Raw genomic sequence first — 26790 nt, forward strand, 5'->3', positions numbered from 1 at the left:
TAAAATCATGACATTGCTTAAATTTCGATTTTTCTTCAAAAAGATGATTGTATGTGAACAAGAAGGAACAATTTTATTTTGATGCAAACATGAATACAATAGCAGGAATGCAGTGTTATATTTACATCAAAGTGCAATATAAATGTTTTTTCACTAAAATTAACAAATAATTGTGATTAACAAATAATAATAATTACTATAAAATTGTCCACATTGATCTTTATTGGTGGTAATTTCAGATGTTTTTCTCTATTCACTGCTATGAATATGTTTGGGCACGCACTGTATTATAGTACAGTTTTCTTGGTGGGTATTCAAGAGTTAGGTCCTTTGATTTAAGAGCGCAATTTCTTGTTTTCATGATTTGATATACAAATTTTAGAGTTAAGTGGTTTTGCCACATACCAAGTTGGTCAGACCTGAGTGCTTGTCAATCTTCTGCTCCTTAACAGTCTACATTCAATCCATTAGACTTTCTCTCCTGGGAGGGTTACATCATTTTCACCATTAAGTTAGCACACTACCACCAGGAGGCCAGATTAGGGCTACTATATATAACTAAGGAGCTTTTAATGACATAATGTATATATCACCTTCTTTTTAATTCTAAAGTCATACAAGAAGGAGGTACACGTATTAAAGCCCTAAAAGCTGGGAACAGATGAATTTTATAAGAGGGCTGTTACATATAAAACTATTTAAAAGATAGCAAAAGCTCAAATAGGCAGAAAATGTGGGTAAAATGAACCAAAGACTGACATGCAACAAAAGTCGGGCTAATAATCAGGAGGCTCGCTGCTTACGACGCTTTAGCCGATGAAACTATTCCGCGATTCGGTCGTCAGCTGTGATTGACTGCTAGTACAAAGGTGGACATAAAATCTGTCCAAGCAGCAGCTCATGTATATTTGTACAGAGATAGAGACGTGACTAAGAACAGTGACTGTGCACTGAAGTTTGAGGGGAAACATCTAAACATGAAAAAAATAAATCTTTGTCTCTAATCTAAAGACATTTTTGGATTCACAGAGAACTGAGGGTCAAACTGAAATATCTGTCTGTGTCTATACACGTGTGTGTCATACTGCAGCTTCGGATGTTGACTGCTGCTGTTTGCCGATGGTCTTGGGAAGCTTCTTGTTTTCGCAGCGCTCATGAAGACGCAGCTTCTCAAACAGAATCTACAAACATTGTAAATCCACAACATCCACAAAACATGAAGCAGACGCAAAGCGTAGAAGAATACAAACGTTTGCATATGCACGGTATACACACACACAGACACAGAAAAGCCATATACTGCACACAGTATCCAGATGTACACATGAAGGTACGTACTGTTCGTAGCTGAGTGTTGCTGGTCAACAGAAATATTTGTCCAGCTGCTCGGTGTGCTTCCTGCTCCAGTTGCTTCAGTTTAGTCTGACAGAGTTGGAAAGACAGACAAAATCACAGCAGAACGTGGCAGCACGGATCAGGTCAGCAAAGTTCACAGACCTCTAGAACAACATACTTTGGATAGACAAAAACAAAGCGGAGATGTTTGAACACCACGCTTGGTGAAAACCAACTGTCATGCACGGTGGTGGAGGGGCAGTCACTGAGTTCACCATGAACTCCTCTGTATACCAAATATTCTAGAGTCAAACGTGAGGCTATATGTGTGACAGATAACAGGAGAATGATCTCAAGCACAGCAGCAAAACTACAACAGAATGGCTGAAAAAGAAAAGAATCAAAGTGCTGTGATGGCCCCGTGCTGACATAATGAGTGGTTACTTCAAGTTATTGCTGCTAAAGATGGTTTTACAAATGACTAAATCTTAGAGGGTTACTTAGTTTCTTTTTGACATGACTGTATATGTGAAACAGGAAGTCATTTATTACACTCTGTATCTTACTAGGTGACCTTCTTCCTACACCTTTCCGTCCCATGGGAAACACATGTGATGCCTAAAACCTGCAGGACCCTGGCCCTTGAGGCCTGGATTTCCCCACCCCTGTTTTAGAAAAAACCCTTGCCGCAGGAAAGCCAGGGCAACATAAGAAACATAGAAAGAGGAAATGATGGAAAACAAATGGCACAAAAAAGAGAGGAGGGGGAAAAACAGAAACTACGCTACAGAAATGGGGCAAACAAGTGACTTGGCATAGAAAAAATGGAGAGACAGAAGAGAGGACTGAAAGATAGAAGCACTATTAAATAACTTGAAGATGCAAAGAGGATGAATCCCGAGAAGAACGCGATTGTGATAAAAAATAAACGTGAAAGTTTTAAATGAGGACATAAAGGCGTGAAATTCATTCTTATACAATATTTAAGCTAAATGTGAAGATTTTGAGCTGTTTTTTTAATGAAGGGGACGACACCCTCATCACAGCTCACTGCAAGTCTGAACAAAGCACTTGACAGACAAACCAGGGAATGAGGTTAGAGAAACGGAGACGAGAGGAAACGAGGCGGAGTGTATCGGGGTAAATGTGTTGATGAAATGAGAGACAACAGTCTGAAAGAGCAGCAGAGTGACGGATTTGGGAATATGGGACAAAAAAATGGGTAATTGGAAGAGTTGAAAGAAAGTTGAACTGGGAAGTAAACACTGGTGTGGGTACATGGGGGAAAATGTGAGAAGTAACACTGGTTATTCATGAACTGGTGAGAACATGTTTAACACAAAATTGCATTTGGAACAAGAAGGAGAGTTCAGAGACATGACTTGACAAAAAGGTAGGGGGAAGTGGAACAACTGTGGCACAAAATCAAGGACAGCAGTGTGGCGAGAGACTAACACGAAGGGACAGAAAGAAAATGAAAGGAGAAAAATTGGGGTGAGCTGTCAGACATGTACCTAAAGTCCAAAATATGCACTTTTCTCTTGCCCAGAGCAGGCACCAGACTGCCTCATCAATATTGGATGGGAGCCCCTTAGTACTTTGCTTGACACACAAAGGCACACATACAGAAGGCACAGGGCTCTGTAGGGCAATATTTTATTGCACTTCACACCATGTGGATCAAGACGTGGACTTTTTTGATGGAAATGAAGAAATAGATGGCATCTAAATCAAGGTGGAAGAAAGCTTAAGGGACTTTTTAAACATATGTAGAGTGGAGAAGAACAATAATCAGCGCACAGATTAATTTTGATTTTGGTTTTTTGGGAGATTTTTTTTTAAAGAAATGCTACAATTGTGTTAAAAAAGAAAAAAAAATTGTTGTTTTATATAAAAAGAATTGTTAAAAAGAAAATATTGGGAAAATGGATATTAAACCTAACTGTGAAATGGCATACTTTCGTTTTATATCAATCTGGAGACAAATCAGTCCCTTTGCTGAGAGGAATGTGCCGTCAGACGAGGCCCTTCTGAAAATAAAGGACAATGTCAGGCACAAAAGAACTGCTGACCTTCACACAGTCCTGTGAAAAACTAAATGAATGCCATGATTCAGTAGTTTGTAGAACCACCTTTAACAGCAATAACTTACAGTAATCACTTTCTGTATTGCTTCATCAGTTTTGTCACATCATCGTGGAGGAATTTTGTCCCACTCTTCTTTACAGTGTTGCTTCAGTTCATTGAGGTTTGCAGACATTTGTTCATGCATAGCTGTCTTAAGGTCAGATTTACAAACACGCTGCAACGGCAAAAACTGGATCTTGGTACTGTCAGTATTTGTAAGGAGAGCATCCTGATAATACTCCGGCCTTGGATTGAAGTTTTATTACACTTAAATTTAAATGGTTACAACTTCAGGACCGTGGACAGTGTATACAGTTTTTTCACTGCGATCTCTTGAGCTGTTCTCAAACACAATTTGAGACAAAAGAGCAGGTGAGTATGTTTTGAAAGATGAAGCCTGATAGACAGGAGGGATTTTCTGGTTGGTCTTTCAACAGGTGAACTTGACAGCTCAGATAAAAACAACATCCAGCACAACAGAGTCTGGACACACATGACAGCACACGCAGACATTTCACAAAAAGGCACACAAATGTATTTACACACAACTCTGCCACAGCCTCAAAAACTTGAGTGCCTCAGCGCGTGTGTGTGCGTGTCTCTGCAGAGGCGTTCTTCCTGCAGCACAGCCTCTTAAAGGAAAGAGACAGACTATCCGTCCTATTTATAGTAACACAGAGAGCTATCAAGACTGCCTCCACAACAACAACAACCCTGCTGCTGTTTGCAAGACTTGTGAGTTGAAACTAAACTGACTATGTTGTGTATTCTTTGTGCGTGTGTTTGTCCATGCCATCTGCATCTACATCTTTGTGCATCCGTGACAGTTCTCAAATTTCATCTCCAGAACTGTTTTTTACTCTTTGTGTAAACAGGACAGGCCCCCAGAGGACATCCACCCCACACTTCATGAAATCTGCTCAGAAGAAGGAAACGAGATACCATTTTTCTGTTTGTCTTATGTTTTTTGTTTGTTTTTTCTTTTTTTTCCCTGAGGTCTGTCCTGTTTCTCATATCCTGCTACTGTCATCGCTGCTGATACAGCATCAATCAACAGCTCTATGCTTTAGCAGCCAGACTAAAATACAATCAACTCAGAGTGACTCAGGACAAATCCAAGCTGACCCAGTCAACCAGACACTAAGCTTGGCCTGTATTAAAATACTGTGTGAAAGTCTTGAACTTATTTATTTATATTTTGTTAGGAAAATAGGAAAAAGTTGCAGAGATTTATTTAATGTTCACACTGATGTCTGTAGACGCTCACTTTTGTACCTCACTCCTGACTTCTTTCATAAATATGGAGGATAAAATGAACCAAAAAATGACAATTTAGATTACCATTGATTTTCAGCTCTTGTGTAATTTGACATACCTCAGCCTTTTCTTATGAGTTCCCTTCCAGTAGATGGATCAACTGAAGGACCCGAGGTTCCTATGTCAGGTTTTTGTTGGATTTTTCCTATTTCTTAACAACATAACTTTCACATACTGTTCGTCTGAAGTAGATAGCATTTTAGGCCTGACACGTCTTTTGAGGCGCTGCACACCATGCTGAGATATTCCAAATTTTCAGCTAATAGCTCTTTGAAGATCAGCAAAATGCCTAAAGAAAACATTTAAAACTGGGTCTTTGCTAAATTATCTTTTCTGTATGGGCACAACACTAGTTCATCCCTTGAGTTAGGTGTCCTTTTGTGCTTGAACGATTTAACAGGTTAAAGAAAACAAAACTGACTGAAAATGAGTGAAAAAGCTACTTTAAAAAAATTGAAAGACCTTCAGAAAGCCTGCAGTATTATTGCTCAACAGCACTTTAAAAATGAGCGGACAGGCTGGCTCCTTGGAAGCAAAACATAAAGATATAAGGGGTGACTTTCAAGCCTTTCATACAGTATCGTATTTGGTATGATCACACAACAGCCTTTAAACATAAGAAAGAAACCAGAATATCTACAGTATATATCATGAATGTTAACTAATGCATTGGCCCAATGGGTTTTGTTGGATGTCCAGTTTTGCATTAGTCTGTAACTTATTTCACAAACTCACAGAAATAATGGTTGAATTGTTTAAAACACAGCATGCAAACACACACTTTTTACAAATATTTGCACTGATCTTGATTCATCAGTGTATTCTGGTTGGGGATTAACATTTACTGCAAAGGCCAATAACTCCTGGCAGTAGTTATTTTTCTTCTAGAAATCTTTTTCTTATTTATTAATAACTCTGACTGTGAAAGTTTAAGATCTACCAGTCAAACCATTCAGTTTACCACAGAGTTTTTTTGCCATCTTACCCCCAGCAAGTCTGAAGTTCTCTTTAGTGCCTCCTTATCAACATGGATGCGGTGGCTCTCCATGGCTGAAACAAGAAAAAGAATTTATTGATTCATTAACAGCAAATCTTTCAACAGCTGACAGATTTTTATTGTGGATATAGAAAACTGGAAGAGCCCAATAAAAAAATTAATTGTCATCCAGTATTACATGCTTTTACTCTGTTTATTCAGGGATATTTTTCACAATAAATCTCACAGGGTGTGGGGTGAAGAATCTGTGAGAAGATTTCGTTGTATTTTAAAACAATTCTGAGTGTCTGGAGGGAAAAAAGTAAAGCAGTGCTCACCTGCCAGAACAGGGATCATGTTCAGCTCCATATCTGAGTAGAGCTGCCACAGCCCTTGGCTCTGGACACACAAATTATCAGTTAGGTAATCTGTTGGTGTGTGTGTGTGTGTGCATGTTTGTATGTGAGCATTTACCTACATGTAGCTCAGAGCATAGCTTCATATTAAGCCTGTAGAGCCAACAGAGACCTGAGATAATCTGAGAAACCTGAGAGAGACACAAACAAAGAGAGAAAAAAGAAAAGGGAGGAGGAACATGATTCAGGTTTGTTGTGTAGAAGTACTTCGTGAGTCATGGTTTCTTCTATAGTTAAAATTAGTATCTTTTCAGTTAAAAAAACAACACCAAAAACATGAAAACATCAACTGTCTGCTGAAATCCTTTGGTGTCAAAGTATAACTAGCATCACCTTCTTTTCTATTCGACATTTAACAAAACAGACCTTTTAATTTTCACGTGAAAATGAAATGGGCAAAAATATCGAGACCTGACATTTCGTGGCACAAACGTCTTGAGGCAATCACTGCAATCGCACACTTTTGTGGCTCTTAATCAGCCTTCCACAATCCATAGCCAGAAGTCTGCAGTTTTGTTCAGTTTGATAGGAACAGGATTATAATTGTTTGCAGGTGCCCTCGTCGTACTCATTCTTAATGTCCCTTTTCAACATGATTTGTCTGCTTGCGAGATGGAGTTACAAAAAACTGACAGACACGTGGACGTCCGCACAGAGTCCTGAATTGACCTATTCTATGTTACACACACACAGGTGCTGTACTACAGTCAGATTCTTCTCTTCAGATTGATCAGCACACACAGCGAGCAGCCTCAGAACAAACTGATGTTACAGTTTAAGATGTACGTGGTGGGTTATTATACTGTAAAAGGAGCCAGGATTGCAATAGCATCACTGTATAACACCTTTAATGAGTTAATGCACCCCATCCAGTAAAACAGCCCCATAATATAACTCAGCCCCCTTCATATCTTCTTCACTGAGCAGAGAGCTTACCAGAAAACTGCTTTTGTTGAATATGTCCAAAGGAGTTTCTCTCAGGCTCATTTTAGCTTGTTCATGTTTCTCATTTCATGTTTCATAAAAGTTGTACACAGATCTGTTTTAAAGTCCTTGTTTTTATTTTCTACTATTCAAACTTTCTTCATAAATATAGGGCGTGTGGATTTTCTTCAGTCCAGATCCAAGCAGGTTTGCAGCACTCCAGTGGACCTTAAATTTTTCAATAATTAGATGCTGTAGTCCCAAAAACGCTGCTTACAAGACTTCCAGCTCTAAGAATTTGTCCTATAGAAACATTACTTAGCAGTCAAGTGTAACAAATGCCAATTTAGACTTAAGCTTACTTTCTGGGCACCCAGGGCGGGTAATGTGTGGGGTCTTTTGCAGTATTTATGGAGAAGCTCCTGATAGCAGGAGGACGGGTCTGTGGGATCCAGCAGCCACCCTGACACCTGTGGGTCCTGGATATGACAGCCTGCCACTGCATAGGGAGAAAAGCTCATCATGATAATGAGCAGCATTTGGTTTCCTCCACACTGATCAGGGACTGGCATATGAATACTGTATAAAGTCACACCAATAAAATATGGGATGTGTTCACATTGTATATGACCAAATATGTTTGCTGTAGGAGTCGTGTGCAAGCATCTAAGTGTCCAGTGTATGTTTTTCATGACTCCTGCTCTTTAATGGAAACATTTTCCAACAGCGCCACGCTGCCTTGCTTCCATAATGTGTTTTTACTATGTTTGTTGAATAAAGCTCTAATTTTCTACCAGCTGTTTGTGGCTTGGATGGTTTACTGACACTAGACTACGTGGAATAAAGAAACAGATAGGGGCATTACTTAAGTCTTTGATAAATGTGGATGTTGACAATGAATTTGCAAAGCAGTGTTGTGCATAAACAGCTAGAAGCAGGTGTACATGCGTGAAGGTCTTTAGGGAAACTGTTTTTATTTTTGTGTCATGCCTTGTTTCCAGCTGAGGTCTCGTCTGTAAAACTGCAGAACTGTACGTAGCAAATCCTTGGATTTATAGCACACCACCAGTTGACATCTCGATAGCACCTGTAGCAGCATATCTCTGTGGGACACACACACCTTTAAGTACTCCTGCTTTAGTATCAAACACTTGCGAATGTGGATCTCGATTAGACACACATATATAGAAGCACAGACCTAGTAAAGAGCTGCTGGCTCTGATGGACTTGTTGTTGGGCCCATGCAGGTGTGTGTTCTAGTTTTAAGTAGACCAGAGTGTCGTTTGGGCCGAGCGCACCCTCCGGCGTGCTACAGTCCAGTTCGTTCTTCATTAGTATGAGGAGGCCACACGCTGGTGGAGTGAGCTTCTATATCAGGGAACAAAAAGCAGAATTACAAGAGCACAGGGGCTGCAAGTTAATGATGAAGCAAACAACAAGAGTATACAGTTTACACAGTGATGAAAGGCACAGGGCAAGCTTCAGCCAGTTTTCTGAGCCGCTAAAGATGTAAACGTTAGCTGACTGATGCAGTTTTGGTTTTCTTAATTAATGCAACCTTCAGCAATCTGAGGTTTGGTGCATGAGAATGCAGAAGTGAGCTTGAAGACTTTAGCCAATCAGCATTAAGGACCTGATCTATAAGATAATAAAAGTTACCCGCAATGAAATAATGTGTCTCAAGTTCACAAATCCTAATTTATCTTAACGTATTTATGTTATTTCATACTAATGACTGCGTAGATCATAAACATTTTGCGTCCTTACCTGTTCTGCGTCTAACTGAGTGCTTCCATCTTGGTACACCATTGTTAGCACCAACACCTTAGCCTGCCCAGCGATCTCAAGCATCTGCACCTTCTCATCTGGTTTAAGTTTTCCAGAGTACTTTACTCTAGGGTCACATGTCAAGCTTGCAGCCAGACAGCCAGCTTTGGATTGGGTCAGCGGCTCACTGTTCCTAACTAGTTTTTGGAAACCTTTGGGCCCACTTGTGGTGGGGTTGGTTTCACATGAAGCTTGCTTGGGTTTGCATGGTTTGGAAAGTGGGGGGTGAATGGAAGCCTTCCCTGGTAATTCCCTTGATAGTTTTTCCATTTTATTCTGCCTGTTTTGCTGAGTTGGGTTTGAGGCATCTAGATGTGTACACGCCCCAGACGCTGCTCTTGTTTCATGTGAAGGACTTGCTTTCCCCTGTGGTTCTCTGGCACTCTTTGACTCCCTAACTCTTCCTTCCCTTGGTTTCTCTTGTGAGGATCGAGGAGGCTCCCATTTTGGAGGGCGTCTGCTTAGGCTGATTTTGGCAGGAGGGTCAGTGTTTTCGTGCTGACATGCTTCACGTTTCCTCTTTAGGGGGAAGGAAAGTTTCATGCAAGGATGACTTGGAGAATTTTTTAGTTTTCGATTTTCTTTCTTCGGTGCTACAACAGCTGAAGTCAATTCCTGCACTGAGAAGAGGATTTGTCCAGGCGCAACAGTGATTGTTGGGGCCAGTACCAAGCTCGAGCTACTCCCTCTGGTGCTTCCATTAGTGGTCTAAGCAACAAAAAAGGTGAATAATGTGCAGAGAGCGACAAAGGACACAGAAAAAAAGAAGCAGGCACTTGAAATAGACTCCCGCTGTCCCTGCAGGTTTTGTTACACAGAACATCAATACTTCACTACTTAGAGGACTGAAGTGAATGAAATAAAAACTTCTAGTTGGACATGATTTGTTTTAGCACTTAGAATAGAAACGTAATTTAATTATTCCCATTCGCGCTTTGACGTAGCAGGATCACACAGTTTGTGAGAGAGAGCATAAAAAAGAAGGCCTGAAAAGTAAACGGGTAAGAGGAGAGAAGCCAAAGAAAGAAGGATGTGAAAGTCAGCCCTGAGCACTGTGTCCCAGACAGAAACACAGCCGCGATACTGTCTGACAAACCTGCCTGAAGCTGGGACAGGGTCAAAAAAGCAGACACACACACAGACACACAATAATAGCAGCTCTACTTTGCTTCTTTGGCTGAATGACGATGATTGTTTGACTATAAATAGTTACATTAAAAAGGGTTTAATGTACCAGAGCTGAATTGCATGCAGCATACATATAATAAATATACAGTATTTATCGTCTATATTTAAATAGTGCCGTGCAAAACTTGTGTCACTCTTCATTTCTTTATATTTTCCTTCCAAGGAGCCAGACTTTCTTGTAACTTTTTAAAGAGGTCTTGAGCAATAGTTCTCCAGGCTTTCTGAAGGTCTCCCAAAGTTTTTCTTTGGCTGCTTTTTCATATATTTTCAGCCTAGTCCTTGTAACTGACCACGTTTCTTTATTTGTGTATTAAGCCAAGTATCATTAATTTAAGCATAAAGAGTCAGCTTTGTCTACACATGATGGACAAATTAGAATGAAACTGCATCTTTAGGCTCTTTTTGATATTTGCAGCCTGTCACAAAGAGGTATTTGTTCAATTTTTTCACTGGAACTGATGAAAAATGCTTTTAAAAATAGTATTTTTTTCACCAACAAGATAATAAAAAGCTGGGAAACTTGGCATATACTGACATGCAAAGACCTGCCACAGAAGCTGAGAGATCCTTCAGCTGATCCATCTACTGGTCACTGAAGCCGCATCAGAAATGGCCTCAGTGGAAGAGCAACTGCCAAAAAGCTGTTCTTAAAGAACAAAAACAGGGAGAAGAGTTTGTGGTCTGTCAAAGTATACAAGAACTGGACTGAAAATAGTGAAAATCTAAGGTCTTATGGAGTGACAAACCCAACTTTGACATTTACGGAACACACTCAGTCATTGGCTTCCCCAGAGCCTGGACCTCAACGTTACTGAAGCAGTGTGGGATCATCTTGAGAACATCCAACATCCAGAACATCCAAAGATGCTGAGGTTTGAATGTCCTTCAAGAAGCCTCGAGAACTATTCCTGAAAACTACATCTATAAAGTTCAATGCAAAAAAATACAATGTGAATACGCTGAACTCAATATATCAGTACAAATGATCATAACATCAAAACTGTTATGATCCCCAAGTCCCATCTACCACAAGTACAATCTCCCCTCCCTGTAACTTTAATGGCATCTTTAAAAAATGTATATTATTCATATCTTTAACTCCTTTCTTTTTATCCAAAAGCACCAGGTGTGCAAATGTTCTTTGAAGTCTTGACAAGCGATAGAGAGATGGGTATTTCTGAGGATTTTCAGAGATGATATGTGACTGTATTTATGTGCATAATTCTGCAGGTTGTTGGCTGTCGACCCGGGAGGTAGGAATTCCTGTGATTCAGCTCCCTGAGGAGAGACTTCATTCATTTCCCTGTAAACACAACCCGTTTTCCTGCTGACAAAGTCATGAACCCCCCTCATGGGTGCTGTGCTACAGGATATAGATAGAAAACCCAGGCAGACCGTGGCCCATAGCCCAGTACTGATGCATATGGAGAGAGTGAAAAGAGAGAGGGAGAATGGACTGCTGTGTCTGCTGCTGATTGTAGCAATACAGTAAAGTCCTGCCCTCTTTTTCTCTCCTTCTCCTGCTGCATCCTTCTCATTAGCTCTTCCACATTCCATGCATCCATCCAACCACCTCCCTTACTCCCTTTATAGCACTTTCTCTCTGCAGTTTGCTCTCCTTTTTCAGCTAATATGTATCATGGACTACGACTCTGTCGGGTCTTTATGACTCAGTGGAGACCCATTACTTGTTGTGTGCTGCAGTGCTGCTGACAAAACTCTTATTTCACACTAGCTACATTTATATCTATGTAAATGAGAGACACAGCAGCCTTGGTCTAACCTGAAAGCACGTATTTAAATTTTAGGACTTTTTAGTTTTTCAGTGAAAAAAGCAGAGGCAGAGATAAGCGGAAGAAACGGGGAAATAAAGACACATCAGTTAAACGTATAAGAAAAAGGACAAGTAAAAGACTGCAAGTGACAACAAAGCTTAGCAAGTACACTTTCTACCCAACTGAAGTGTCAAAGCGGATTTGTTATGGGCAAAACACTTCATGTCCTCTTCCCATCTTACTGATTATGTGAGCTAAGTAGGCATAAATTAAGCTCAGCATTTATGCCCTATGAGCATTACTTAGGGTTGCAATGTAAAGCAGTTTTTGGAATTTTGCAACATTTCTCTTATGAAACTTACTTTTGCATTGTCATGCTGCTGCTGGCTGCTACTGAGACGGGCAGCTCTAATCCACGACCAATTAGCCCCACACTCCTGGGACAATGTTGGCATAGCAGCCCTTTCTCCCTCTGAGTTCCCTAGGAGAGGATGTTAGAGCATTTTTCATCTGTTCATCACTTTTCAAGTCAGTCCTCAATCAATAAACCAGTTCTGTTATGTAAGCATGTTTGAGGCAGCATGTATGGATGCTTACACAGTGTGTGTGGCACCTCAGCAGTGTGTGATAGGACAAGGTCAGGCAACACTATAAATCTTAGCTAAGATCAAGCTGACGTTTTGCTACGACACAACTTCCAATTTGTTCGAGAGTGTTTGTGCCTGTGTGTGTGTGTGTGTGTGTGTGTGTGTGTGTGTGTGTGTGTGTGTGTACGTGTGTACGTGTGTACAATGGGTCTTGACTCGGCATTGTCTCTGCAGCTGAGACTCAAGCACCTTCATGCAGCTGTAATGTGAGCAGGCACAAAGTCTCCCATCAGTGCTGAGTCTCTTCAGCCCTGCCATGTCATCAGTGCCAAATCAAAGAAAGAAAAATGGCTGAGAGCCACTGGAACTGATGTCTGACACAACTTTACGAGCTTTAGCACCCCCTAGAGTTGCTTTTTCTAATCCAACCATAGCTAAAACAGCCCAAGTTTTATTTTAATCTCATTTTTTCCAGGTTAAATCATACGGCAGACACTCTATAGAACTGAGAAATGAACTTCTTTCGTTTTAATTACATGTCAAATATTGTTTGTGTGATGTTATACAAACGTATACTTTATAGTCTCTTCAGGGCCCTTCAAAATCTAAACGCACACTCTCTGGGGTGAGTTTTAGGGGAAACAAACATATTCAACAGATATGACAGTGTCACTGATAGTGATTATAAAAATCAAGCATAGTTTTATTTCAGGCTAGCCAAAACTCCACCTGAGACATCACCTAATCCTCTGTTATACTTCCGATTGTAACAAATAGGACATGCTATTTAAGCTGCTTTAGGCAAGGCAAGGCAAGGCAAGTTTATTTGTATAGCACAATTCAACAACAAGGTGATTCAAAGTGCTTTACAGAGACATTAAAAACAAGAACAAATAAAAAGCATGATTTAAAATTGAATAAAACAAGCAAATAAACTAACTAACTAATTAACAAACAAACAAACAAACAACAGTATATAAAATCAAAACAGATAAAATCAGAACAGTAGATAAAATCAGTAGTTAAATGTAAGTTTTGAAATTTAAGCTTAAAGTGTGGATTTGGTGCTTTATTCAAATGCAGCTGAGAACAGGTGAGTCTTCAACCTGGATTTAAATAAACTGAGTGTTTCAGCTGATCTGAGGCTTTCTGGGAGTTTGTTCCAGATATAAGGAGCATAAAAGCTGAATGCAGCTTCTCCGTGTCTGGTTCTGACTCTGGGAACTGATAAAAGACCGGATCCAGATGACCTGAGGGATCTGGATGGTTCATACTGGGTCAGGAGGTCACTGATGTATTTTGGTCCTAAACCATTCAGAGCTTTATAGGCCAGCATCAGAACTTTAAAGTCTATCCTCTGACGGACAGGCAGCCAGTGTAAAGACCTCAGAGCTGGACTGATGTGGTCCACTTTTTTGGTCTTAGTGAGGACTCGAGCAGCAGAGTTCTGAATGAGCTGTAGTTGTCTGACTGATTTTTTAGGTAGACCTGTAAAGATGCTGTTACAGTAATCAAGCCTACTAAAGATGAATGCATGGACTAGTTTTTCCAGGTCCTGTTGAGACATCAGATCTTTTATCCTTGATATATTCTTGAGGTGATAGTAAGCTGACTTTGTTATTGTCTTAATGTGTTTTTCTAAGTTTAGGTCTGCATCCATCACTACACCCAAATTTCTCGCCTGGTTTGTGGTTTTTAGATGTATAGATTGAAGTTCTCTGGTGACCTGTAATCGTTTTTCTTTGGCGCCAAAGACTATTACCTCAGTTTTTTTTTTGTTTAGCTGGAGAAAATTGTGGCACAACCAGTCATTGATTTCCTCAATGCATTTACCAAGAGCCTGTACAGGGCCTCGGTCTCCTGGTGACATTGTGATATATATTTGTGTGTCATCTGCATAGCTGTGATAGTTTATTTTGTTGTTGTTTATAATCTGTGCCAGTGGGAGCATGTAGATGTTAAACAGAAGGGGTCCCAAGATGGAACCTTGGGGAACTCCACATGTGATACTTGTCTGCTCAGATGTGAAGTTACCTATTGATACAAAGTATTTCCTGTTTTCTACGTATGTTTTGAACCAGTTTAGTACAGTTCCTGAAAGACCTGTCCAGTTCTCCAGTCGTTTGAGTCTGTATAGTTACTGTGTATCTACAAGTCACTTTACAAGCCATCTCCACACCAGCTCCTGTGCTCTGTTTACGTTGCTGCTCCTCCTGCCTCCATTTAGTACAACAAATATTAACCCAAATGGAAATATCTCTCTTCTTTTGACTATACTGTTCCTGACTGGACTAATCTTGTGATTGCCACTCTTTTGAGCATAACAATCGTAAACCTTGAATTAACCTATTCAAATTAGCCATTATGAAGGTAAAAATCGGTGGTAAACCCAATATAAGTAAACCCCATTCAATGTCAGGATAATCATATTACAGAAACATCACTAGCAACACACTTACCTGCAGATTTATTGTCAACATCACTGTCCACAGCTGCCACTTCCTCTGCCTCTCTGTCTTCTCCCCCTTTTCCCTCTTCAGTGTCCATTCCGAGAAACTCTGCAAGTTTTCCATCATGTGTCTCACACTGTCCCTGCGCCATCTGATGATTAGCGTTTGCCATTGTTTTATTCTGAAATGTAGCTTCCATTTTGGCCTCCATCACCTCTGTCTTTTCTATGTTTTCAGCACTGTTGTCCTGGAGGCTGACGCTCCTGGCCTCAGGCTGCTCCTGAGTGTGGTCGTTCTCTGCTGTGTTGGTCCCAATCTGACCCTTGTTCTGAGGCTTTTCAGTGTAGCAGTGGCTCACATCCTGGAGTCCACTTCCTAAAGATATGGAGATCTTTTGTGGATTTTCATGTTCAACTGTTGTTGCTTTATTCTCAGTATCAAGGGAGTGTTCAGTATTGACTTCAGAGGCACTGACTATATATTCTAAACCATTTTCTTCATTCTCCCCACGTGTTTCTCTTTTAGTGCCACTGTCAACAAAATCGTCTCCGATGTCTAATGAGTTCAAATGGCTTTTAACTGTGGTGTCTTCAATGGTTCTCACAGGCACAACTCGCTCCATTTCATAGGCAGATCCTTTTGCATGAAGTGCACTCACATCTCGATTTTCTCTCTCTTTCCTTGCAGCTTCATTTACTGCGTTTTGAATTTCACGGCATATGTTTGAAATCTGTCTGGTTCCCAGCTCAGTGATATGTTCTGTATCTGCTATCAGCACCTCATCTTCCTTCCCAACTATATTTCTCATCAACTTGGGCAAATGTGCATCACAACAGTTCTCCTGTCTTGTAATAAAGACACTAGGGAGTAGATGTGCCCTTCCAGTGTTGATTGTTTCAGATTCTAACTGCTGGTATAGCACAACTCTGTCTCCTGCTCCACCACTGGCTGCTTCAGTGGGGTCAGATAGAGGCTGCTTCCATTTTAATCGACTTCCTGGAGCTCTGGTGTCTTGTAGTTTTGTGGCAATATGCCAGCTGTCTTTACCAACCTTTTCTGTCTGTGCACCTGATGTCCTGCTTTCTCTCCTTTCATATATTTTAAGGCACGACGATACTGGATGACAAACTGCAGCAGGCTCCTCTTTATGACAATTAGATTGTTCTGTTGTTGGAAGCATGATGTCAGGAGCTTCATCGTCTGGAAATATATTCAAGATGAAAGGTGGTCTGATTTCTTTTGTTGAGCTACAAGTGAAAAGAAAATAAGCAAACAATTTTTTAAAATCCATCCTGCCAAGCATCAGCACCAGAACAGTGTCAATACATGCTAAACGTATGTCTCTCTTAATATCACCCGAATTTGCATAGTTTTAATATATCAAAGTGCAATTCCTAAAGCAGTGTTAATATATTTTGGGATTCCTTTAAACATAAGTAGTCTCTGCAATAAAACTGCATGTTTATTTGCTTTGTCTCTTACTTTTTCCGTGGTGTAGTTTCATGTTCAGAGAGCCTCTCTGGTATTTGGAAGGACAGGGTATATCTGTCTCCATGACAGAAAGTTGCTGGCGTCTCAGGAACCTCATGCTGAGAAAATGACAGAGACTGGCTGGACTTGTAAGCAGGGGGTTCAGAGCACTTTCTGTGGGAATATGTCTGTGAGTACTGATAATAGGCTTCAGTCTGCATTTGGAGAGAGAAATCCCAGTAGGAGGAGGCAGAACAGGAAGCCTGAGATGACAGGGAGCTGTCTGGTGTCTGTGAGTACTGATAGATGGCCAAGGTCTGAGAGCTCTGCCTCTCACTGGAGGAATTATAGTGAGCGGTGGAAAGGGAAGACACCTGGGGCCTGGACCACAACATGGAAAACCAATTTCTTTTATCTTGAATTAAACAGAGTACTGGGTACTGGGTCAAAGTCTTGTATCACCCATCATTTCTTTAGATTTTGCCAGAGAAATGGGAAATAAATACAGAGATTTATTGAATTATGTGCAAACAGCCATGGCAACACAGTATATGAGGTAACAGCATAGTTCTAATGAGCTTAGAAAATCAATATTTGGTATGACCACCTTTATTCATCATCAAATCCTTAACTCTCAAGCTTTTGTCTTTTCTTTCAGTAGCCTTGAGTAGATCACCATGCTTCTTGAAGCACACTCAAAGCTCTTTTTGGCTGCTTTTAGATGATCCCACACTGCTTTAATAATGTCAATGTTTGGTGTATGGGGAGGCAAATCCCTGACTGATAGCGTTTATGTGTTTGAGATCACTGTCGTGCTGAAAAAATGAAGCTGCTGGCAATCAGATGCTTCCCAGGTGGTATTACATGGTGGATCAATATCTGATGGTACTATTCTGTGTTCATAGTTCCACGAATTTTCATAAGATTGCCGAAACCACTTGCCGAAATGCAGTCTCAAACCATAAGGGCTGCATCATGTTTTACTCCATCATGTCTTACAGATGGTTGTAGACAATCACTGCTGTATCTCCTGTTGTTCTCCACAAATATTGACGAATTTAACCAAAAATTTCACATTTGGATTCATTGATCCATTAAGGTCTATGGAAATGGATTTTCTAAGTTGCTAAGTGGTCTGTTATGTGTAGAAACAACACTGCTTCATCTGTTCGTTTGGTGACGTATATTGCTTGAATGAGTCAGTGCCTTAACATCCTAAGACCCGAACTCTTCCACAGCATGCATTTTTAATTTCTCTTTGATATTTGGGCTGATTGGGACCCGATGAATGAGACTGGGTCTCATTCATCGGGAGACCCAGTCTGATAAAAGAATTATCAGATTTTTTTTTTACTAATTTGTTTCTAAGAAAAATGAGAGCCACATATGAGGATATTCGTTTAAAATTTCAATAGAACAGTAGCAGTATAATGTCCTCGTGAGTGGATATCAGGCCCTTGTAGAGCAAAATTGAGTACTTTGGTCTAAATAACCCAAAATGTGATGTCCACATATGTGGACGCCAGGTTCTAGGAGGTTAAAAGACATTCCTCTGAAAATAGTTAAGTAAAAGTATTGCCCTGATAATGAGTGAAAAAGCAGCCAAAGAAAAACTTTGGAGAACTATTGCTCAGGACCACTTATAAGGGGCGGCTCATGACTTTCGCACAGTATTCCACAATAACGATGAGTAATAATCATTAGGATCAGCTTAATATTTTGTTGAGGTGTTGATAAAGCTGATATCTGAACATTAATCTGACTTACTGATATGTGCATCTCTCCTCCTGACTCCAGCTGCTGTCTGCCCAAGACTCCCTCTGGCTGCAATTATACATCTCCACTACCACAAGCACATCAAAAGAACACAGAACTAAATACAGACAGCATTATATAACTTGCATGCAAGGCAAACTGAGCAGTAAAATGTTAAATGAGATGGGACCTACTTTATTCTTTTTCACATCTGCACTTAGCAGCAACTTATAAAACACTGATATCTATAATAATAGTTTGCAACAGCCCTCCTAGAAGTTGTATTTTACAAAACTTCAGTCTCTTTGAGTTTTCTTGTGTTTCAAATTCATACATAAATTCTATATTTTTTCTCCTCTTATTATTTTTAATGAAGTGGTTCCCAACCTTTTCCTGCTATGCCTTCACCTCCAGATTTTGTCATTCCGCAGCAATAAAAAGCAACCCCAACTTGAAATGAATGTCAGCACAAAAGCTTCAGCTGATTTTTCTCCCTCGGATAAATGGTAAATGGCCTGTATTTGTATAGCGCTTTACTAGTCCCTAAGGACCCCAAAGCGCTTTACACAACCAGTCATCCACCCATTCACACACTGGTGATGACAAGCTACGCCGTAGCCACAGCCACCCTGGGGCGCACTGACAGAGGCGAGGCTGCCGGACACTGGCGCCACCGGAGGACACAACGACCGAGACTGTCCAAGCGGGGGCTCGAACCGGCAACCTTCCGATTACAAGGCGAACTCCCAACTCTTGAGCCACGATCGCCCCTCATAAATCCTATTGCAGTGTGTTTAGAACATATTATTCCCCTCTTAATCCATGCGACCCAATGCTGTCTGTAGTTTGAGAACCACTGGCATACTGCAACAAGCTCAACTTGTCTGTGCTTCTAACCTGCCTGACTTTGTCTGCGATTGCTGGAGTAGTTTTGGTTGCATCTGGCTCCACGCAGACTTTGGGCCCGCAGAGCAGCCAAGACCTTCTGGGCTGCCCGTGACAGGGGTCCTGTGTACAATCTGTTGTTGGACCACTCCATCTCATCCCCAACAGAACAACTTAGCTCTCCCACTGGGCCCACAGAGCTTTGATTCTTCAGCTATGAAATGCCTGAATAGGACAAAGAAGAGAGCTTCTTCAGTGATAAACAGGCAAGCTTTAAACTGGCGTTTAAAAAATTTTTTTTAACAGAAAACAAACAAAAAGAAAACATTTTCCAGGAACTTTCACCAAGTATACTGACAATAATGAGAAGCAATCACAAGGCATTTATAATAAAAATCAAAACTTCAGAAATATAGTATTTCACTTTATTTAACTGATGACTGGAGACGAAGAAAAAAAACAAGAATTTTTGAACATCAAGACTGAACAACACAATCATGGATGCTTTTCACTTATGAATGTTTACATGACTTAAACACATTCAAATGAATCCCATATAAACAGCTCCATCTCCAACACAAAAAGATGAAACTAGATTATCAGCAAAGATCATTTTTGTTTTTTCAGCTCAAGCATGGAGAGTGCCTGAGCCGCCTGTAAATAATCTCTGAAGTTTTACTGCTGCCCTCTCTTTGCAGACATTTTCCTTTCCAGATCTTCAACTATTTTCTGCAGCAGTCGGGCATCCAAGTGAAAGTAGATGTACAATTCCCTCTCCCGCCTGAGGAGGGCATTACGCTCCAGCTGAGAACGCTTGGTTTTAATTTCTCCCAGAATTTCTTGCATTAGTTGATGTAAACTCTGCAGCTGAGACTCTGCTTCCATGAGCTTCGCTGTGAGCTCCTGGAGAAAAAATAAAATAAAAAATTATGGAGGGTGAATGAGAAACAAAGATATAAGCACAGACCACACAAATAACAGATACATAAGTAATTGTAGCTGGAGTATTATTAATTAAATAATCATTTGTTTTATAATAACAATAATGATAATAATACTGAATTACATTATAAGCCTCGCTGCAGGGCCAGAAACACAATACCATATGAACCCATCTATGCAGCTTACTACAGTTGTGGGACAATAAGCAAAGATTTATGTAAATTTACATTAGTTGGTTTATTAAAAATATTAAGAGAATCACTGTCACAGAGCCTATATCGTTAATGCTATGGCAGCATTAAAAAGTGCACATTCACATTTTAAAACAGATTTTTTTAAGACCACTTTGTATGAAGGCTGAACTTATAACTGCTGAAATGTAGTAGAGATGAATAGCTAATAGTCATTGATATTAAATCCCATGCCATGCAGTAAAGCTGATCCTCTTGTGAACAATTTATTACACAGTGCTTCTGTGCCCAACAAACAAATGTAGAGTGGAACCCCGATTTACAAAAATTCAAGTTACGAAGGCACTGGACGGCAATATTTCTGCCCGTGTTACGGCAAAATACCCGAGTAACGAAATCCGCTGGCTCTGATTGGCTGAGCCTACAATGCCCACAATGCCCTCCGAAGCATGTGACAACCCCTTGGCTTCCGTACTTGCGCTTCGCTGTTCCACTTGAACGACATATTGTTGTTCTAGTTAGCAATTAGCCTATAGCCTATTGTTCAGCATCGCCTCACTCAAAACGCGCAATGGGTGCTTCGACTTACGAGTCGGGAACTAATTAATTTCGTAAGTCGGGGTTCCACTGTATTTCTTTACAATTTAACATGTAAATTTAACAAGAAATTCAGAAAACACAACGTGCTACCAGGTTATTCACCAATTGTGTCAAGTATTAGGTCTAAAAATCATCTGACTCACATGAAGGGCTGAGTGAACTCTGTCACCTTCGTTAACTATTCAAACTATAAAGTGAAAGGAAACACACCCACCTGTGCACTGGGGCAAAGGAGCTCCTGGTCAGTTAGACGTACCTGCGGGCCCAAAACCAGCTGCTGGAATTCAGTGTACAAGGCCCTGTGGAGCGACTCACAGTCGCCATAAAGACAAGCTGCTGTGAAACACTGCTCACGGCCAGCGCCAGCCAGAGCATCTTTGATCAAATGGAGGTTGTTTGCTAGATTACTAGCAGCTTGGTCCAACGCTTCATATGTTCGAAAAGGCTCTGATCGACTGTGGGCTGAATCATAGTCAAGCATCTGAAGGAGTCTGGGTAAAAAAGGGTGAAAATAACACAAAGTTATTCCAAAGTGATACAGCCTGCATTTATACAAGGATCCAAAGGGTCATAAGCCAAAAGCAGAGTGCTGAGGTGAGTCTGTCCTCCTGACTGACTGTCTGCAAACAAGAAAAATGCCACCTAACAGCTGCTAGGGTGAAGCACACATAAATAAATATATGGAGTTTCAGGTTTGATACTCAAACCTTCTGTTGGGACCTAATCAAAAGGCTCAAAGGAAGAGCTAAAAGTAGATGAACTGAGGGGCAGCACCAAGATTCAGTGAAAGATAAAAGGATATTTTGAACCATTAAAAATGCAAAGCTACTCTAGCAGAGTTTGAAAATAAAAACTGTAAGGCTGGAGATCTACATTTGTACACACACACACACACACACACACACACACACGAAGGTTGAACTGATGTCGACAAGTACATTTAATCATGTTTGTCCAGTTTTTGAAAGGGCAGCTAGTCAAATGTGCATGTGGTAAAACTGTAACTTGTTAATAAAAACTATTTTAGAATAAAGTAAATTAACATACTACGACAGCTGGCTGAACTTAAATGATTATTTATGTGTTTGGCTCGTGCTTTTTCTGTCTATAATTCCAGCTCTAAAACAAAAGCCTATAGTAGATAGAGTTCAAATCTTCTCACCTGCTGAAAGCTGCATCTTTAGAGCTGATGATAGGGTTGGGTTTAGGGTTAATTATCAGGTCAGGATGTGCCAGAGACTTGATCCGGAGAGACACTTCTTCACCTTCCTTTTTCAGCTTGCCTTTAACATCACACAGGTGCTTCTGACACGTCTTCCACATTCTTAACTCCATCTCCTGAGCCAGTAGGAGCAAGTCAAAACAGGCTTTCTGACGGAGCAAGTAGTCTCGTACCTGGGTGGACAGTGTTACACTTGATTTAGTTTGATGGATTCCAATTCCTAAAAGGACATGTAATGACAAGGAACGGTGGCTCCACAACTTTCTTAAATCTTACACAATTTCCACAATACAGGTGTCTGTTGACAGACAAAGGACCAAATACATGGCACTTACATGATGCTTACGAATATGCTAGCTTACAACCATTGCCTTTTTTTTGAAGTGAACTTAAAGTTTCAGCTGTTTTGTTCAGGGCATTTTTAAAGGCTATGGTCTTTTAAAAATGTTGTGTTTTCAAGGATCTGATATCAAGAATATCATTAATGGTTTATATGAGTTTTCAGTTTCACCATAATTGCTTTTCAACATCTGGGCCTGACCTCTTACCTGTCTGAGAGACAGGCTGAGAACGAATTATCTCACATTAAAATCTCGTAATGTAATAATCAGTGGAAATGCTGCTAACCTGATTCTGTCTGGAGGTGTAGTAGTCCTGCCTGGCCACTTGCAGAGCCAGGTCTCCCCTCACTACTGGTAAATTAAGCAGTCTGGCTGACTCCCTCAGGGCAGCAGGTACTGGTCCATGAAGCAGAGCTTCAAGCTCCGCTTCCACAGCCTGCAGCTCCTTTCTGGACACAACCTCACGCACATGTAATGAGGAGGAGGTGGAAATGCTCTGGTAGCATAAAGACAGATGTAAGAAAGCACTTTATAGAGGAAGACAAAGCATTAATAAGACAAACAGTCACAACATGTTTACTTTACCTTAGTATGAGAAGACTTGTCTGACAGCCAGTCTAGTCCAGCCCTGACGCTCTTCTCCTCAGCCATAGCCTGCATCAGTTGGTGCTGAGCAACAATATGAGACCACTGAAGTCTGGCCATCTCAGTCCTCCTGCGATCGACCAGCCGCTCCTCTCCCTCGTGCCCAGTCTCCTCCTCTTTTCCATCATCACAAGAACTGAGGTCAAGGACCTGGAAACGCTCAGAACAGGAACTCTCAACAATGGCTGATATGCCCTGGAAAAAATGTTTCTGTGTGAAGGCAGCAAGTGCTTTAGTGTTGAGCTCCTCCTGATGCAGGTATGGATCCAAGGGAAGCAGAGAGAGGAGAAAAGTGGGCTTCTGGGAAACAGGAGGGTCTTTTCCCTTTGGTTTGGCTTCTGGCTGAACTGGAAAATATGATGCAAGATTGCTGACCTCATCTGTTAGGGTTTGTAACAGTGTGTTGGTGTCAGCATTCTCAGCTCCAATAGAAGAGTTGGCCTCGTTGAGCTTACATGAAGTGCTCTCCAGCTCTGCAGTGAGTCGCAGGTCAACATCTGCACGGGAAGTGGCGACAACCTGCAGCTTGTTATAACGTCGCTGCTTCAATTCTTTCTCTTTACGCAGGGCCTGGAGCTCTGCCTCCAAGTCCTCTATAGGGAAAGTCTCCTCTGCCGCAAACATAGATGATGAAGAGGATGACCCCAAGATCTTACCACTGCTCCCATGTGAATTTCCAATGGTTTTAAGAACTTCACTCAAGGCGGTTTCATCTAAAATTGGTTTGCCGGAATTTTGTAGCTCCTGAAAGGCACGTGCCTCCTCTGGGGTGAGGACGTTGCTCTGGTTGAGAGTCCGACAGACAAACCGCAAGAAGTGAAGGTTCTCCGGAGCACAGTCAAAGAGCCAGTCGAACTCTGAGGCCTTCAGTGATGATGAACCAGGATAACCCAGGCGGCCTAGGGCCTCCACAAACTGTCCACCGTCTAACATGTTTAACCTGTTTCCCACAACACTGTGCTAGTCAGTCATGCAGCAACACAATGGAGATCAAAGAAGATTAGATGAAGGCACATGAGGCAAGGAAAATATACAGCAAAGCATAATTCTGACTTTTGCAGACTAAGGATATTCTTGGGTTAATGTGCATTTTTTTCTGGTCAGCTACATTATCAGTTCAAAACACTGCATAACACATAAACATAAACTGAAAACACAGTTCATTATTGACACCCCCCCCCAAAAAAAAAAAAAAAACAACTAATCAAAATGCACATAATCGTAACCCTGAAATGATTTCCCCAGAGCTTCAGTATTTCATCATGGCATTTCTTAACATTCCCTGTAAAACATCATCAGAGCCATTTCTTCTTCTTCGTTCAGTTAGCTTCACCATCTCTGCTCCTTCCAGCTTCACTGTTATACCTGCCTCTCTTACACATGTATTGTATGGCATCTACTGACTCTTCTTCTTAACAGGGTCACTTTGACCTGCTCCCCACAACACCTCTAAATTCATATGACAAAAACCTCCACGACATCATAAAAACAATTTGGACTTAACAATTACTTAAGAAATTCTGTACACAAAATATTTTGTATACAAATACAAAATATTTGTACACAGAATTGACTAGGAATCCACAATATTACAAAAATATATAACTGATCCTGTACCTAATACTAAAAGCTAACAAATGAAAGCATGAGCTTAAGACAAAACACCGATAGCACTGACGGCTATGATAATACAACTGTCACAGCTAGCTACCGAGCTACCTAAGCATACCAGCCGTTGTGCATTAACTAGCTAGTCGATGGTTAGAGAATGGCTACACTCGTAAGTACGCCTGTAAAGGGCTGCTGTATTTCGCTTGTTATCTGAACATTTTGAGTCAAACCAGACAGTAAACTGCCAACAAAATACTCACAATTTTAATTTTAAAAGAAGAAACCTCCGGTCTTTAGCGTCTTCTTCTCGCCATTTATAGGTTCGCGCCAAACATCCAAACCGAGCAGTTGCCAACTCCTCTTCTTCTTCCAGTTTAACGGCAGCTTGCAGCCATCGAAGTTACATTACTGCCACCCTCTGGTGTTACTTAGACTGCACTTAGCTCTTTAAATCCTCTTAAACAACCCCATTCTTCTCAGAAACCGAAGAACCACTCCTTTCCGTTCATGACATCCTAGCCAGTCAACCACCTTTTCAAACCTGAGTTCCCCCCTAATTCCCAATTCTATCCTCATCATTCCCCTGTGGTTATCATACCTTCTGCAGATAAGAAATATATGCTCTATTGTTTCCATGACACCACACCAATTACACAGCCCCGTTAAACGCTTCCCCATCCTAAAAAGAGTGCCATTCAGGAAACAATGCCCTGTTCTTATTCTACACATGACAATCTCCTCCCGCCTATTCATTCCTGTATTTCTTTTAACTTCTACTGTATTTTGTACCCTATACAATCGTCTCCCTTTAGTTTCCTTATCCCATGCCATTTTCCATAACTTCTTACTTTCACTCCAAACAATACACTTTCCCTCAGATTTAGATGATGGTTTCTGTACCTCAATGTCTACTCTTTTAACAGCTTCCTTAGCCATTCTATCTGCTCTTTCATCCCCCACAATGCCTATATGAGTTGGTGTGTTATTACTACACTTTTGCCCTGCTCACACACTCTATGGTGAGCAAACATAACTTCATACAGAATGGTCTGATTACTACTTGTATTCCCATTTTCTATAATTAACTCAGCTGACAATGAATCAGTGCATATTATTACCCATTCTAAGGCCATCAATATGGCATACAGCTCTACTGCATACACACTCAAAAAGTTTGATGTTCTCTTCCCAAACTTGATATTTAATTCCGGAACTACCACTAAGTTCCCTTCCACCACTCATTTCAACCCTCATCACCCTCCTGTGACTTACATACTTCCTACAACTAATAAGCACATGTTCAACCGTCTCCATAGCATTACACCAATCACACAACCCTGTCGGATGTTTCCCTATCCTAAAAAGAGTACCATTTAGAAAGCAATGACCTGTTCGTATTCTACTTATAATAACCTCCTCCTGTCTATTTAATCCACTACTCCTCTTAACTTCTATTGTGTTTTGTACCCTATATAAATGTCTCCCTTTTGTTTCATTATCTCATTTGCCAGAAGTTCTTACTTTCTGTCCAAACTATACTTTTCCCTTCAGATTCTGACAGTGGTATCTGTACATCTATATCAACTTTTTTAACAGCTGCTTTAGCCAACCTATCTGCTCTTTCAGTGGCGGTCCTAGCCTGTTTGGTGCCCTGAGCGAACACCCCCCCTCTATATTATATATATGTGAAACAGGCTCTTTGATTATAATGATGTGATGTGTAAACCTCTAAACTGAATAAATAAATTGTTTTCATGGTTATTTATCCCGAATATCGTCTCAGTATGTCTGATACAAAAGAGAAAGTTGAAACTATCAGGACAGAGTTTTGGTATGATTGTGTAACTGTGTAATCATGCTTATGTACATCTGGATAATGACACAAACTAGTGTGTGGCGCTTCACTTTTTAAAAAAACTAAAAGATAGAAATCAGATTATAGGATCTGTAGTGTTGTTTATTTATATTATGGTACTTATCATTTGTGATATTTATTACTGTATGCATACTTTATTAGAAGAGATGAGATTTAAAAAAAATCTCTTCTTTGCTGGTTCCATCGAAGAAGAAATGCTCAAGTAACTATGTAGCACGTACGTAATCCAATTACACAACAGTGTGATGGGGAATCGTACAATATAGGATCACGTTCATACAATATATTGTATGAACGTGATCCTATATTGTACGAACGTGATGATTATGT

General features: G+C 40.6%; 2 protein-coding genes across 2 annotated transcripts in view; both read right to left on the reverse strand.

The window, feature by feature from the left end:
- The window catches only part of poln (polymerase (DNA directed) nu), a 76386-nt gene extending 57200 nt beyond the window's left edge, over nucleotides 1–19186 (reverse strand). The window contains exons 1-14 of the mRNA XM_085350799.1: nucleotides 19045–19186; nucleotides 18160–18235; nucleotides 16405–16773; nucleotides 14932–16169; nucleotides 12248–12366; nucleotides 8863–9630; nucleotides 8294–8463; nucleotides 8086–8198; nucleotides 7458–7594; nucleotides 6234–6302; nucleotides 6094–6154; nucleotides 5765–5829; nucleotides 1339–1422; nucleotides 1086–1181 (exon numbers count right to left, since the gene is read on the reverse strand). Coding sequence (XP_085206925.1) covers nucleotides 1086–1181; nucleotides 1339–1422; nucleotides 5765–5829; nucleotides 6094–6154; nucleotides 6234–6302; nucleotides 7458–7594; nucleotides 8086–8198; nucleotides 8294–8463; nucleotides 8863–9630; nucleotides 12248–12366; nucleotides 14932–16169; nucleotides 16405–16773; nucleotides 18160–18235; nucleotides 19045–19186 — 3507 coding nt within the window. The remainder of the gene's footprint in view (nucleotides 1–1085; nucleotides 1182–1338; nucleotides 1423–5764; nucleotides 5830–6093; nucleotides 6155–6233; nucleotides 6303–7457; nucleotides 7595–8085; nucleotides 8199–8293; nucleotides 8464–8862; nucleotides 9631–12247; nucleotides 12367–14931; nucleotides 16170–16404; nucleotides 16774–18159; nucleotides 18236–19044) is intronic.
- Nucleotides 19187–19707: 521 nt separating this feature from the next.
- haus3 (HAUS augmin-like complex, subunit 3) lies at nucleotides 19708–23945 on the reverse strand. Its single transcript, XM_085350321.1, has 5 exons — nucleotides 22914–23945; nucleotides 22615–22824; nucleotides 21928–22160; nucleotides 20980–21256; nucleotides 19708–19935 (listed from the first exon to the last, which is right to left on the reverse strand). The coding sequence occupies exons 1-5, from the start codon at nucleotides 23904–23906 to the stop codon at nucleotides 19708–19710; spliced, it is 1941 nt and encodes a 646-aa protein (XP_085206447.1). The 5' UTR covers nucleotides 23907–23945.
- Between the last annotated feature and the right edge of the window lie 2845 nt (nucleotides 23946–26790).

Source organism: Diplotaxodon limnothrissa, linkage group LG3 (assembly GCF_057381915.1).
Source record: "Diplotaxodon limnothrissa isolate DT_005_m linkage group LG3, D_limnothrissa_male_GT1.1, whole genome shotgun sequence".
Taxonomy (NCBI): domain Eukaryota; kingdom Metazoa; phylum Chordata; class Actinopteri; order Cichliformes; family Cichlidae; genus Diplotaxodon; species Diplotaxodon limnothrissa.